Source organism: Aquarana catesbeiana, linkage group LG01 (assembly GCF_042186555.1).
Source record: "Aquarana catesbeiana isolate 2022-GZ linkage group LG01, ASM4218655v1, whole genome shotgun sequence".
Taxonomy (NCBI): Eukaryota; Metazoa; Chordata; class Amphibia; order Anura; family Ranidae; genus Aquarana; species Aquarana catesbeiana.
In genome coordinates this window covers 971,143,556-971,158,665 of record NC_133324.1, presented here as the reverse complement: position 1 = coordinate 971,158,665, position 15,110 = coordinate 971,143,556, and the positions used below count along the sequence as shown (strand labels likewise).

The following is a 15,110-nucleotide window of genomic DNA, read 5'->3' as shown; positions in this document are numbered from 1 at the left end:
AGAGAGAAGGTTGGTGCCATTGTCACATACAACCATTCCTGCCTGAAGCTGGCGTGGCATCAACCACCTCTGAGCCTGCCACTGCAGAGCTGACAGAATCTCTGCCCCAGTGTGGCTCCTGTCCCCTAAGCAGACTGTCACGTACCTTGTGGACGAGCCCGACTTGCAGGGGATGGCCTCTCTTGCGGCTCTGACTCGAGGGCCCTGGTGGGGTGAACAGGAAGCACAGGAGTCAGGAGTGGCACGAGTGCCTGGCAGGATCAACAGCAGGAGATGGGTCTGGAACTCAGGAAGCACTGTGCAGAAGAACCTCAGACTGAGCTGGAAGATAGACAGGAACCTGGAAGGAGCTGGATCGGCAGGCTGGTGCCGCAGACTGAAACTGGACAGCAGACTGGAACCGGACAGCAGACTGGAACCGGACAGCAGGCTGGAACCGGACAGCAGACTGGAACTGGACAGCAGACTGGAACCGGACAGCAGACTGGAACTGGACAGCAGACTGGAACCTGGAACCAGGTTACTGAGACTGGAGGGTCAGACAAGCCAGGTTGGTAGTCAGGCAGACAGTGGAGGTGCCAGAGGGTAAGGCAGGAGAGAAGTCAGACAAGCCGAGGCCGGATGCAGGTAGATGACAGGGATGGTCAGAGACAAGCCAGGATCAGATGCAGGCGGACAACAAGGATAGTCAGGAGCAAGCCGGGTTTAGCACAGGAACAGGTTTTCAAGGATCAAGACACATGTAACGCTGGAGAGCAGACAGCAAGATCTCATTGTGAAAGTCTGGTTTAAATAGCCCGCCTGGTGCTAATGGGCGAGCGCACGTGCATGCGCATAAGCGCGTGATCGCACAACTGCAAGCTCAGGATGTCTGTTACTGGCAGGATCTTCCTGACACAGACCAACTCAAGCACCACATGGCATCTTTTTGCCTGAGTGCTTGTGTAGGCCCTTGACCGCTTACGGAGCCCCGCTGGTTCAGAGGAGAAATCAGAAGAGGCCATAGAGGAAGAAGAAGAGGAGGGAATGGAGGAGAGAGTTGTGGCAGAATGACCACTAACATTTTAGAGGTGTGGTAGCAGAACAAGCTTCAACAATACTGAACCCTGTCCTGCATCCTTCCCAGCTGCCAGCAGAGTTACCCAGTGCGCCGTTAAGTAAAGGTAAGGTCCCTGCCCATGCCTGCTGGACCATGAGTCAGTGGTAATATGCACCTTACTGCTGACCGCCCTGTCCAACAAGGCCAAAACATTGCCTTCCACATGCCGGTAAAGAGCCGGAATGGCCTTCCGTGAAAAGAAATGGCATTTTGGAACCTGCCACTGAGGTACAGCACATTCCACAAATTCACGGAAGGGGGCAGAGTCTACCAGCTGAAAAGGCAGCAATTGCAGTGCTAGCAATTTGGCCAAGCTAGCATTCAGACGCTGAGCATGTGGATGGCTGGGACCAAATCTCTTTTTCCGGTTTAGCAACTGGGGTAGGGAAATTTGCCTGCTAAAATCAGATGGAGGTGTACTGATAGCAGATTGGCTGCAAGTACTTGGGACACCTATTGCTATACCTTCATTCCTCTCAGTGCAGGTTTTGGAGAGGACTGGAGGTATAGTGGGGTTGGAGATCCCAGATGAGGAACAAAGAGAAGTCCGCCTTTTTCTTTGATGTGGGTCTTTCAAGTGCTGTTGCCAATGGACTGCATGGGAGGTCGTCATATGTCTGGTCAAGCATGTGGTGCTCAAGTGGCTGCTGTTCTGGCCATGCTTTATCTGCTTCAGACATAGGTTGCAAACAGCAACGGTGTGATCTGCTGCACACGTGTCAAAAAAGGCCCACACCAAGGAACTTTTGAAAATCAGGGGGGAGTCAGCAGCACCCTGCACCTGCGGAGCTCTGAGGTGTGATGTAGTAGGGTGGCTGCCCTTAAGCTGCCCTCTAGAGGACATCCTGCCTCGCAGGAGTTGTGCCTTTTCTGCCTCCTCTCTTCTATCAGGCACCCAAGTAGAGTCAGTGACCTCGTCATCCCCTCACTCCTCGTCACTGGAGCAAACTTGGCAGTATGCTGTGGCTGGGGGAACATGACTTCCAGTTTCTTGTCCTTCTTGGGCACCCCCTCTCTCTAGGCTCACGTTACTCCCTTCCTCAACCTGGGAACCAACATCGGAGCCTTCTAATTGCTACGCATCCTCCATCAGCATGTAGCCGACACTGTGGTCAAATAGTTCGGGGACTCCTCTGTGCATGATGGTGAGGCAGCGGAAGGAGTGACTGTGGACAAGGAGCCGGTGGAATAGGCCGCTTTGGCAGCTGCATTGGAAGGCAAACTACTCTGAGCCTGTGTGATGGAGGATGAGGAGGATGAGGATGGCTTTGTTATCCACTCCACCAACTCTTCTACATGTTCTGGCTCAATAACATGGCCAGCAGCAGGAAAAAAGGACAAGCGTGCCCCACGGCCACCTGCAGAGGATGCACCATGTCCGCGACCAGCACTGTTGACTGTAGACACAGAGCCTGCTTGCCCTCTTTTAGTGGCCTGTGAGCATCTGCCTCTCCTTGGTGGCCTTCCGGACATGATGTATATTTTGTTTGGCAACACCACACTGCACTGTATTGTGTGCTGTGTACACCACCAGAAAAGTAGGAGCAACTGCACTATGGTTGCACTGTATTGTGTGATGTGTACACAACCAGAAAAGTAGTAGAAACAGTACACCACGGAATGCACTGTAGATATACGCTACACTGGATGCTGCAGAGTGTGTGTGTGTGTATATATATATATATATATATATATATATATATATATATATATATATACACATATACACTAGACTGTCTGTATATATATATATATATATATATATATCAAATACACTGCCTGAAGTAGATTAGAAATAGTACCCCACGGAATGCACTGTAGAATGTTGATCTCTAGGCTACACTGACTGGATGCTGCAGAGTATATATATACTAGACTGACTGTATATATATATATATATATATATATATATATATATATATATATATTAAATACACTGCCACTAACTGAATAACCTGCCTGCTCAATCTAAATCAAGCTATGTCTCCGTCCAAGCCAATAACACTACACAGGGCTGCCATGTAGGAAGCCTTATATAGTGTGGGACGTGGACTTAGTCCCCCTGAGCCATGATTGGCCAAAAGCACCCTGCCTTTGGCCAATTATGGCTCTGTTAGCAGAGGGCGCTGGGATTGGCCAAAGCATGCAGGTCAGGTGCATGCTTTGGCCAATCATCATACAGCAATACACTGCGATCGCGCAGTGCATTATGGGGCGTTCCGCAGGCCCTAGAATTTCCCACGAATGCCCACATATTGTTCGATATTCGGCGAACGAGCGAACACCCGATGTTCGAGTCAAACTCGTGTTCGACCTGAACATCAAGCTCATCCCTATTGGGGAGCTACAGTTCATTGAGGGAACCATGAATGCCAGCATGTACTGTGACATACTGAAGCAGAGCATGATACCCTCCCTTCAGAGACTGGGCCGCAGGGCAGTATTCCAACATGATAGTGACCCCAAACACACCTCCAGGACGGCCACTGCCTTCCTAAATAAGATGAGGGTAAAGGTGATGGACTGGCCAAGCATGTCTCCAGACCTAAACCCTATTGAGCATCTGTGGGGCATCCTCAAACGGAAGGTGGAGGAGTGCAAGGTCTGTAACATCCACCAGCTCCGTGATGTCGTCATGGAGGAGTGGAAGAGGACTCCAGTGGCAACCTGTGAAGCTCTGGTGAACTCCATGCCCAAGAGGGTTAAGGCAGTGCTGGAAAATAATGGTGGCCACACAAAATATTGACACCTTAGGCCCAATTTGGACATTTTCACTTAGGGGTGTACTGACTTTTGTTGCCAGCGGTTTAGACATTAATGGCTGTGTGTTGAGTTATTTTGAGGGGACAGCAAATTTACACTGTTATACAAGCTGTACACTCACTACTTTACATTGTAGCAAAGTGTCATTTCTCCAGTGTTGTCAAGATATAATAAAATATTTACAAAAATGTGAGGGGTGTACTCACTGTTGTGAGATATGGTATGTCATCCAATCTCCATACATCTATATGTCATCCAATCTCCATACATCTATGTCATCCAATCTCCATACATCTATGTCATCCAATCTCCATACATCTATATGTCATCCAATCTCCATACATTTATGTCATCCAATCTCCATACACATATAGATGTCATCCAATCCCCATACATGTATATATCATCCAATCCCCATACATATATATGTCATCCAATTCCCATACATATTTATGTCATCCAATCCCCATACACATATATGTCATCCAATCCCCATACATATATATGTCATCCAATCCCCATACATATATGTCATCCAATCTCCATATGTATATATGTCATCTGTTGTGGAAATTTTTATTAATGTATGTTTTCAGATGTCCCCCGGTGTCTGTTTTGCTGTAATACGCTCATGTGAGGATATTCGCACATACAGACGCTGGTGGAAGACCATTGGATGTGGAAACCTTCCCGTGGACATGGTAGATCTGATCTGGTTGCTCTTTTAAGGATGTTTATTTATGCCTCACCAAGGGACTGGCCACTCCATGGCGACCGTATTTAAACTTCTAAGTAAGCAGATCTGCGTACATGGGAACCATAGCATAACCATACAAAATTATGGTCCACTGAGCCATGTTAGAGTATGGCTCGTGTCATTGGTAGCAGTGGGAATGTGCACACGATCGTGTTCGGAACCATGTGCTTGCCGCATGGTTTTGCACACGACCATCTACACGCCTCACTACTGTATTTCTATTTGAATATATATATGTGTGTGTGATTGGTTCTTTTGAAACTATACAAGTGTCTGATTGGCTGATTCTGAAGCGACCACCTTCCTTTGTTCATTCATGTTGACAGTATAAATAAAGGAGTAAAAAGCATTCAAGACAGGATTCTGCTGAGCTCAACGTGATACCAGCGTCTGTTTGTGTTACTGAGAGACATACAAGCGCGCTTTCCCGGCATTATATAGGAGAGCTGTTTGTACAAGAATCACCTTCCTGCTTGATCCTGCGAAGAAGGCGCAGAAGCAGCAGAACAGGAAGGAACACATAGATCAGTTGTCGATCTTGTTGTTGAACCTGGACGCAAACAGATCCATGTCCGGAATTCCCCATCTTTGACATATTGACAGAAAGATGTCGGGGTGAAGAGACCATTCTCCCGGGAACAACTGTTGGCGACTCAAGTAGTCCGCCTGCCAATTCTCTATCCCCGGAATGAAGATTGCTGACAGACAAGGAATGTTGTCTTCTGCCCAAGATAGGATATGATTCACCTCTCTTTGGGCCGCACCACTTCTCGTGCCCCCTTAGTGATTGATATAGGCCACTGCTGTGGCATTGTTGGATTGAATTCTGACAGGACAATTCCGTAATCTGAGCGTGCAGGCCTTCAGGGCTAGGCGTACTGCCCAAATTTCTAGAATATTGATGGGAAAGGTCATTTCTGATTTGGACCATTTCCCTTGGACAGATGCTTCTTCAAGGACTGTTCCCCAGCCCAGAAGGCCGGCATCTATTGTTACCACCTTCCAGGTAACTGGTAGAAAGGATTTTCCTTTTTTAAGATTCTTGAATATCAACCAGCAATTGAGGCTCTGACGCACTTTGAGGGATAAACACATTGGGAAGTCCAGAGCTTGGACCTACTTGTTCCAAGCTGACAGGATACTGTTTTGCAGCAGTCTTGAATGAAACTGCGCATAAGGAATGGCCTCGAAAGAAGCCACCATCTTTCCCAACAAATTCATGCAAAGTTGAATAGAAGGATTCTTCTTTGTTTTGACCAACTGAATCAGTTCCCTTATAGAACTGATCCTTTCCTGGGGCAAAAACACCCTCTTCTGAACTGTATCTATGATCAGCCCAAAGTACTGCAATCTCCTTGATGGATGGATGGAGGATTTCTCTAGGTTGAGAATCCAACCTAGGTATTCCAGGTAGCTGACTGCGGTGACCAAACTTTGGCTTTAAGCAGGCTACCAACTGATCTATCAAGAGTAGATCATCCAAGTAGGCTAGTATCATTATACCTTGAGCCCTTAATCTGGCTATAGGAGGAGCCAGGACCTTTGTAAACACTCGAGGTGCAGTAGCTAGACGGAAGGGCAGAGCTACGAACTGAAAATGAAGATTTTCTACCTCGAAGCATAAATATTTCTGGTGAGTAGGGAAAATTGGCACATGGAGATAAGCATCCTTGAAGTCGATTGATGCCAGAAGTTCTCCTCTTTGTATGATGGAGACTACTGATCGGATTGACTCCATGCGAAAAGAGCGAGAGATATTCAAAAACTGGTTTAGATCTTTGAGATCTAAAATGGGTCTGACATCCCCGTTTGGTTTTGGTACCGTGAAAAGGTTTGAATAAAACCCTAATCCTTGCTCTACCAAGGGAACCACCGATATCACTCTTTGAGACAAGAGATGATCCAAAGCTAGAAAGAGAGACTTCTTTTTTACTGGATCTCTGGGAACGTTTGATCTGAGAAAACGAGGAGACGGGAATTCTTGGAACTCTAGTTTGTAACCTAGAGATATTGAGGAAGCCACCCATCTGTCTTGGCATTGTTCCTGCCAGACTCTTGAAAACTGCAGAAGTCTTCCCCCCACTCAAATGAGGTTTACCTCTTGAACCTGGCGGTGGAGGCCATCGTGACTGCCTGGAGGCTGATGCTCCTGGCACTGGAGAAGAAGCTTGTCTAAAAGAAAAATGCTTAAACTTCTTCTTAACCGGTAAAAGGGAACTTTTCCCATTAGAAATTCTTTGGATGTATTTATCCAGATCGTTTCCAAATAACCGTTTACTGTGAAAAGGGAAACTGGCCAACGCCTCTGATATCCCGGCTAAATCTTGGGCCTGCTGATCAGGAATAACCTTGAGTACCTCTATAAACTGGTCCTTTAAGGACTGAGATACCCCGATCACTGCCAGTGCAGCATGAACCACTGAAACTGCGAGCGAAATATAGTTTTTAAAAAGGAATTCCAACTTCTTATCTGTTGGATCCTTCAGTATTTGAGCATTGTCTACTGGACAAGTCAGGTTTTTGTTCACAGAGGATATAGCAGCGTCAATAGCTGGAATTCCCCATTTCTTAAACTTTTCCTCCATAGGAGGAAGAAGTGTTGAAAACTTTTTTGGAGGAAAAAACTTTATCTGGGTGCTCCCACACAGAATACATAAGCTTTTTTAGCCATGAATGAATAGGAAAAGCATGAACAGTTTGGGGAGGCTTTAGTGAACCCAAACCAGAAGTGGGCTCATCGACTGACTCCGCTACTGGCAGCAAAAATGTGGAGCGGCCAATTCAGTGAGAGACTGTACCAACAATCTTTCTTGCAAACCTGATCCTTCCGTATTAGGTTCTTCGGAAGAGAAGTCATCCGCCTCTTCCTGGTCCTGGTGAGAGAAATTTGTCATCTCTCGCCCCTTGTTCCTCAGCATGAGGGTCCTGAGCAATGGACGGGGACCTGTTACGCTTAGTCCCACTCTGGGATGCGATTAAAGTGTCAATTTTTTGCTCCAAGCCTAAAATGGTTGAAGAAAAAACCTCCTTAGTAATATGTACAGGGGCTGCAGTGTTAAGAGCAGCTGCAACACTCCTGATGGCTCACTCTGACCAGCCATATTACTCTCAGGGGAGGATGCCATCTTTTTTGAGATGGTTCTGTGTGACTGTAGAAGTCTTTCTAGAGACCTTTTTTGAGGTGTTTTTACCCCCCCTTCCGACCATAGCCCGATGCACAAAGCAGAGGTACTACCAGAAGGAACGCATCCACTGCTTGCGCAATAGTCCAGCCCTATCGCTGCTATCAATGCTCAGCCTGATGCAGTAGTAAATGTGTCAAAAGGAATGCCTGTGTCAATAAACCTCTTTCATGCCAGCTTTGCTCTTGTGTCCCTCCGCAGCTTGCAGCAGTAACAATGGTGCCTTTTAAACACACTTTCCAGTGCTGGAGGATGCCAATGCCACACTAAGCCCACCCCCCTCCATCCCCTATGGCCCCTCTCCTTTCCTTTTGAAAAAGAGCCTTTCCCACGTGAGTGCAGGCTTCCAATCCTATCAGCAGTGAGGGAAAGAAAATGGTGAAGGGGGGCCTGGAAGCCGCTGAGTAGGGCGGCGTGCCGTTCGCGCTTTTTTTTTTTTTTTTTACACTTCTTCCCTGTGAAGAAGGGGAGAAAAAACAGCACAAGGGGGGGCATCTACTGGGGAGGAAAACCCCCCCTCAGACTTACCGGAGGACCGCTGCTGGCAGGAGGAAAGGAAACTGCTGTTCCTGGATACATTGTGGGCCCTCAGAGAAGCAAGGGACGGTAAGTGCTCTATACAGCTCCCAGTGGTGACACATAGGCATGACAACATTCACTAAATTTAAAGGAGACATTCATAAGAAGATTTCAAAAATTTCTTAGAAAAACTCCACTTACCTTTCCTGCCGCAGGGTTTTCTGTGGTAAACCAACAGACCCAATCTTCACCCTTCACAGTGGGTTCCATTAAACTTTCAGGAGCTGGGGATCCTCGGGGAAACCCACAATCCTGGACCTGTAATAGCACCACTGCCAGTAAAACTTCATGGCCTTACTACCAAAAGTACTGAAGCCCGGGGTCCAGCTCTCTAAAAGAGAAGCGTTTACAGGCAAAACCTCGTTTCTTCCGACACGAGGCCCGGGTACCATTCAATTCGGCCTAAAAAGATACTTTGGATCCCAGCTGCATGGCTAGCCCCAGCAAGGATTGCTCCAGTGGAGCTCAGCACATCTTCACTAGTGACCAACACCTTTAGACACTGGCGAAAAAACTGGGGTACTCCCAGTAGTGGGAGGGGTTATATAGGGAATGCACTTTTTGTCTTAGGGCTTGCCAGTGTCCATCACCTGAAGGTGGCCTATAACCTACATAGTAACTACTATGGCTCTGTGTCCCGTGATGTACGTAAAGAATTAGCAGTTATCACACATATCTCACTTTAAATAGAATGGAGGTAAAAACCATGAGCAGAGCCTGGTCGCTGTTGACCTCCTTCTGAAAATGCTAGTTTCCTGTCTGTCTTTGAATTCGGTAGTTTAACACACTGACTTAAAACAAGCAAGGCATTCAGTGAGTTTATGACTTCTAATTTGAATATTTGTTCCAAGAAATGAAAATGCAGAAGACCTTGGAAGGAACTGAGATGATCTGAGCTGCCAACATGCAGGAATTGGGGGGGTGTGGGGGGGATATGAGGTGTGAAGGTGCAGGAATTGGGGTGACCTGAGATATGAAGGTGCAGGAATTGGGGGATCTGAGGTGTGAAGGTGCAGGAATTGGGGGATCTGAGGTGTGCAGGAATTGGGGGATCTGAGGTGTGAAGGTGCAGGAATTGGGGGATCTGAGGTGTGCAGGAATTGGGGGATCTGAGGTGTGAAGGTGCAGGCATTGGGGGTTCTGAGGGGTGTAGGTGCAGGAATTGGGGGGGGATCTGATGGGTGAAGGTACAGGAATTGGGTGATCTGAGGTATGAATATGCAAGAACTGAGGGACAGAAAATAAAATAACATCCAGTGTGTATATAAGGTGCATCAAGTGAAAAAAATATGACAATCCTAGTCTAATAAAATAATGACATAAAGTGAAACGTTAAAAATTCAGAACAAATCCACTGTTCTCCTGGAGTGTAAAAGGTGAAATTCAAAAAAGTCCAACAAGTGATAAACACTAATATGAATAAGTTCATGAATAAAATCTGTGTGGAAAAAAAACTGTGCAAAAACAACTTTCGATCCATGTCAAATTCCTCCGATCACATGTATACTGTATCTATGTGATTGGAGGGCTGGTGTTACTGGTGCCCACGCTACTGCATGCTTGCGGGCAAGCCACTTAAACCAAGTGCGGAAATTTGTTCCAGCACTTGGCTCCACTCTGGGACAAAGACTTCATTCTCAGGGACGCCAGGACTTGCATCAAGTCCTGGGACAGTCCCAGCACATCCGTGATGGTTGGGAGGTATGTATGTATCACAATAACACAGTATGTCCAGTGTACATATCAGTAGATATAAAATATTTTTGCATGCAGCAGTTAATATAATGATGATAATTAATGAATGCATAGTTACATTAGCAGTACAACAACGAGCAGAAGAATTGAAGAAAAGATCTCTAATAGAACTGTCCTGCTTCACTTGTCCTCTATTCATGCTTATTGGATTATCTGATCTTCTTTATTAGTGGAGTGTTCTTAATTGTATGCTCCCTCCTGTCGCCCTGATTTTAAGGCTTTTAAGTTATCGCTGACTACATCATCGTGTCTAGCATGCTACATGGCTTCCTCTAATAGGTTGACAACACTCTGTCCCTGTCTCTTCATTTTTGCTCCTACTTTGTCACCCTGTCGCATGGGCTTCTGATGGAGACTATAAATAACCACTTCAAGCATAAGGCAGCAGTGGAAGCTCCCATAATTCTATACTATCAGGTTCCCTTTAACTTATTATATTGTAGACTTACCTATTATACACACAACCAGGACGCAGAAAAAGAAGGTCATTATATTTATCCTCCAGGAGGTCTGTCTAGAAGTGAACGGATGGAGAAACTCAGCTCGGTCTACACTGACACTACGTGCCTCAGAAAGGAGCGTGTGGTCCAGTGGAAAATAGGAAGTGATACAGGAAGGAACATCTGTTAATATTTTAAGATGAAGTGCTAAGATCTTATCAGACCTTTCTACTGAACAGGGCAAAGTTCACTTTATTCAGAATAACACCCAACAGAGATGGTGAAGTTCCATAAACTTCATGGACACCGGTGTACTACCAGTGCCAGAGTGACCTGAAGGTCTATAGAATGTACAGATCTTCCTCTAGGACAGGGGACTCCAAAATTTCTAAACAGGGGGCCAGTTTACTGTCCTTAGGGCTTTGGGGAGGGGGGGTGTATCCTGGCCATTGGCAGTAGATAAGGTCCCGACATCAGTGGGGAAAAAACAATGCCCCATCTTTGGTGTCAGTGGGAGGATTTGTGCCCCCATCATTGCTGTCATTGGGCCCTATTGCTGGTATCATTGGGTGGAATTGTGCCCCATCTTTGGTGTCATTGGGAGGAATTCTGCCCCTTCACTGGTCATAGTTGGTATCTGTGGATACCAAGGGCCACATAAAAGCAAGCAAAGGGCCACATCTGTTCCCCAGGCCGCAGTTTGGAGTCCACTGCTCTAGGAGATCTGGTAGGAGATTAATGATGATTACAAGCACATATTACATTAGGAATTCATAGCAGGGCCCTATTTAACCACTTCAATATTGGGCACTTTCACCCCCTTCCTGCCCAGGCCAATTTTCAGCTTTCAGCGCTGTCGCACTTTGAATGACAATTGAGCGGTTATACAACTCTGTACACAAATTACATTTTTTTTTTAATCTTTTTTCACACAAATAGATCTTTTTTTGGTGGTATTTAATCACCACTGTTTTTTTTTATTTTTTGCTAAATAAAGGAAAAAAGACAAACTTTAAAAAAAAAACAACCTTTTTTCTTCATTTCTGCTAATAAATAATCTTTCTTCATAAATTTAGGTCAACTTGTATTCTCCTCCATTTCTTTGGTGAAAATAATCCAAATCAGTGTATATTATTTAGTCTGTAGGAAAGTTATAGAGTCCACAAACTATGGTATACACCAGTGGTCTTCAAACTATGGCCCCGGGGGGGCCAGATGTGGCCCTTTGCTTGCCTTCATCTGGCCCTTGGGACACTTTTCCTCCAGCTGACACCAATGATGGAGCATTATTCCTCCCATTCCTATCAGTAGGCTCTATTTCTCCCAATGATGGGGCATTTTCTACTTCCAGTGGTCACAAATCGGGCCCCCCTAAAACCTGAGGACCAGTAAACTGGCCCTTTGTTTGGAGAGCCCTGGTATATCTGAAAATTACAAACAGTACAAATACCCCCAAAATGACCTATTTTTGGAAAGTAGACAATCCAAGTTTTTTGTAAGAGGAATGGCAAGTTTTTTTTGTCACAATTTTTGGGAGAAATGAAGAAATGTAAAAAAAATATATATAATTTTTTTTTTAGCATTTTTTTTTCCAAAAAAATTTCTTATTACACAGTCAGTCACCAGTGCCGTACAGTGAAATCATATAACTGGTGTGGCGGGGAACAGGGGCACTGACTTTTTTCAATTTTTTTTTTTTTTTTAACACATTGTGACCGGAGCAATGCAGTGTTACCGTAGTAACACTGTACTACTCTGAGTAAGTGATCAGGATTATTATTTTATTATCATGGCTTATACCAGTGTCAGAAACCATGAAATCAGACTGAGACAGAAGTACAGTTAAATCACACTTGTTTAATAATAAAAGTAAATAGAGCAAACGTAGTCAAAACATATCCAAAGTTCAGTAACCAGAAGGGATAGTCAGCCAAGCCAGAAGTCAGGGATCAATGTAGTGGAACAGCAAGCAGGATCTGGAGCCAGAAGGGATATCAGCAAAGCCAGTCTTTCAACAGAAATGCAGTTTCCTGTGATGTGACCAAGGCGAAGGCAGAGCTCCTCTGGACTGGATGGCTTAAGTAGGCAGGACTGACGAGCAGGATCATCAACAGCTGAGTAACTATGGAGAAAGATGGGAGCTGGCAATTAGCCGATAGCTGAGCGGCCAGCTCAGAGAAGGAGGGGCTGAGCCCAGCCCTGACAACCAGTGAATTAACTTTTTACCATTAGAACTATTTTTACTGAATGAAACTGATTAATTCAGTGTTTTCTATTGTGACTGGCTGTGATTGGTCACATCTATACAAATGGTACAGATGGGCTGTACCATGTGACCAGTCACAACAGAATTGTACACAATGAATGGCATAAAAGGAAGCCATCCACTGTGTACAATTGTCATGTGATCTGCTGTGATTGGTCACAGCAGATCACATGGTACCGGCAGCGAGCTGGTACACTGATCCGATGGACACAGCTGGTGACAGATCGCACAGGAGCGTGAACCCATGGTGCACATGAAAGGCGCATTTTGGAAGGACGTCATATAATTTCCACCCATGCCCCACCCAGCCGTCATATTCCAACAGGCTGTGCGGGAGGTGGTTAGATAAGGGCAGATGATTCATGTAGCATTAACTTCCTGGAATCCATCTGCTCTAAGCTCAGGCATGCAGGCAGGAGGATCTACTTAGCCAAGAAAACCCCTCCTGAAGACTCCTGGGATGGATGATATCATTTGCCTAGGCATGGAAACCAGGAAGTAACTGAAGAAATGTAAAAAATTATAGTATAAAACAAGTAAATATACCTTCCTATGTATTTACTAAAGCTAGCTAGCAAAATAATTAAAAATAGTCATTGTTGACTGAAAGAGTGAAGTTCCGCTTTATAAAAATAAAATTGTCCATCACATCTGCATGTACATTCATTCTATAAGTTGTAAAGAGATGTTTTCTTTTCTGAAAATGTGTTCTTTTATTATGGGAAGTAGAAATATACCACAATACGGCCACTAGATTGAGTTGAGTAGCATAGGAAATACATCTGAGTAACAAGAGATACAACGTAACAATTCCAAGGATTGTATTTATTTGTTATTTCTTTACAGCATTCTCTGGAATTGTTACATTGTATCTCTTGTGTCCTATGCTTCTTGAGATAAAAAGATATCGGGGAAAGAGGGGTGGTTAAGCAAGGGTAATTATGTGGAGTGTGTATCAGTATCTAAACTGGATCACTTACGTGTTCTATTACCTGAGGTGGTCCAAAGGAAAACCTATCCACCTAATGGAGGAGAACCGGATTGTCAGCTCTGGTCCATGCAGACAGCTGTGTGGGGATAGTGAGTTAGGAAGGGATCAAGTAATGTACACTGAGGAGGACGATAAGGGCATACAGAAACATCACAGGATTTCGAATGATGTGTGCGGGTATGTCAATTAAGGGTTTGCGGTGTAGGAAGTAAGGCTTGAGAATTGGAGGATTAGGGGACCTCGTTATTAAATAGTGCTAGGTTAGGTGTATCGAGTAACATTCAGAATCATAATGACTTTGAATAATAACTTCTTTCATTAAGATAATGTGAGGAACATCTTAATAGGTAATAAGTAACGTTAAACCGAGGCTTAAGTAAAAATAAATCAATTTCCGCTAAGCAGTGCTAAAGGTTGTGAAACAATTATAATGACAAAAGCAAAAAAGATATACAGCGCTGTGTAGATGGAAGGTAAAAATAGCAGCCAACACAGATATAGACCAAAAGCTATATGTAGAAGTCAGATGACGGCTTTTTAGCGGAAACGCGTCGGGTGTTCCCACTTTCATTCACCGCTCCTGTTTTTTTTTTTTTTTTGTATCATATCCTGTGATGATCTTTTAATATGTGAGTTTGCACTCCTTTTTTTAATAAATCCCTTGCCAAATGTTATTACACCACATAAGCTTTTCATTTGTTTTTCCGCATGGCTTATGAATATTGAGTCTCTGGCTTCCACCGGATTATTACTTTTAAATGGATGCATGATAATGGTTGTGGTCAGCTGTAGATCCGTTCCTAGGATTCGTTGTACCTGCATAGCCGGGAGTACCCTTCAAGCCAGTTGATCTAAAGCTTTTGACTTGGGTGGTATAAGCCTCTCCAAGTCATTGACATCTGGTAAGCCTCCCTTTTGTTCATTGGTGGTGGCTCTTTCACTTTACTGGTCCCTTTCGAGCAGGGGTCCTCAAACTACGGCCCTCCAGCTGTTGCGGAACTACACATCCCATGAGGCACTGTAAAACTCTGACATTCAGACATGACTAGGCATGGTGAGAATTGTAGTTCCTGAACAACTGGAGGGCCATAGTTTGAAGATTCCTGCTTTGGAGTATTGGCGTGTGATGAATGTCCGTTCCAGTCCATTTCTGACCATTCTTTCATCCATGGACTTCGTTATTTATATTTATTAGTTCCACTCTATTTTTCAAGATGTTTAGTGTTTGATCATTGGATTTGTTTTTTTCGGCACTATATTTGCACTTACTTTTCTCAC

General features: G+C 44.8%; 1 protein-coding gene across 3 annotated transcripts in view; it reads right to left on the bottom strand.

The window, feature by feature from the left end:
• Positions 1-10,740, bottom strand: part of LOC141122922 (uncharacterized) — a 76,600-nt gene extending 65,860 nt beyond the window's left edge. For all 3 annotated transcript variants that reach the window (XM_073612016.1, XM_073612017.1, XM_073612018.1), the window contains exon 1: positions 10,585-10,740. In XM_073612016.1, coding sequence (XP_073468117.1) covers positions 10,585-10,624 — 40 coding nt within the window. In that variant the 5' untranslated portion in view covers positions 10,625-10,740. The remainder of the gene's footprint in view (positions 1-10,584) is intronic.
• Between the last annotated feature and the right edge of the window lie 4,370 nt (positions 10,741-15,110).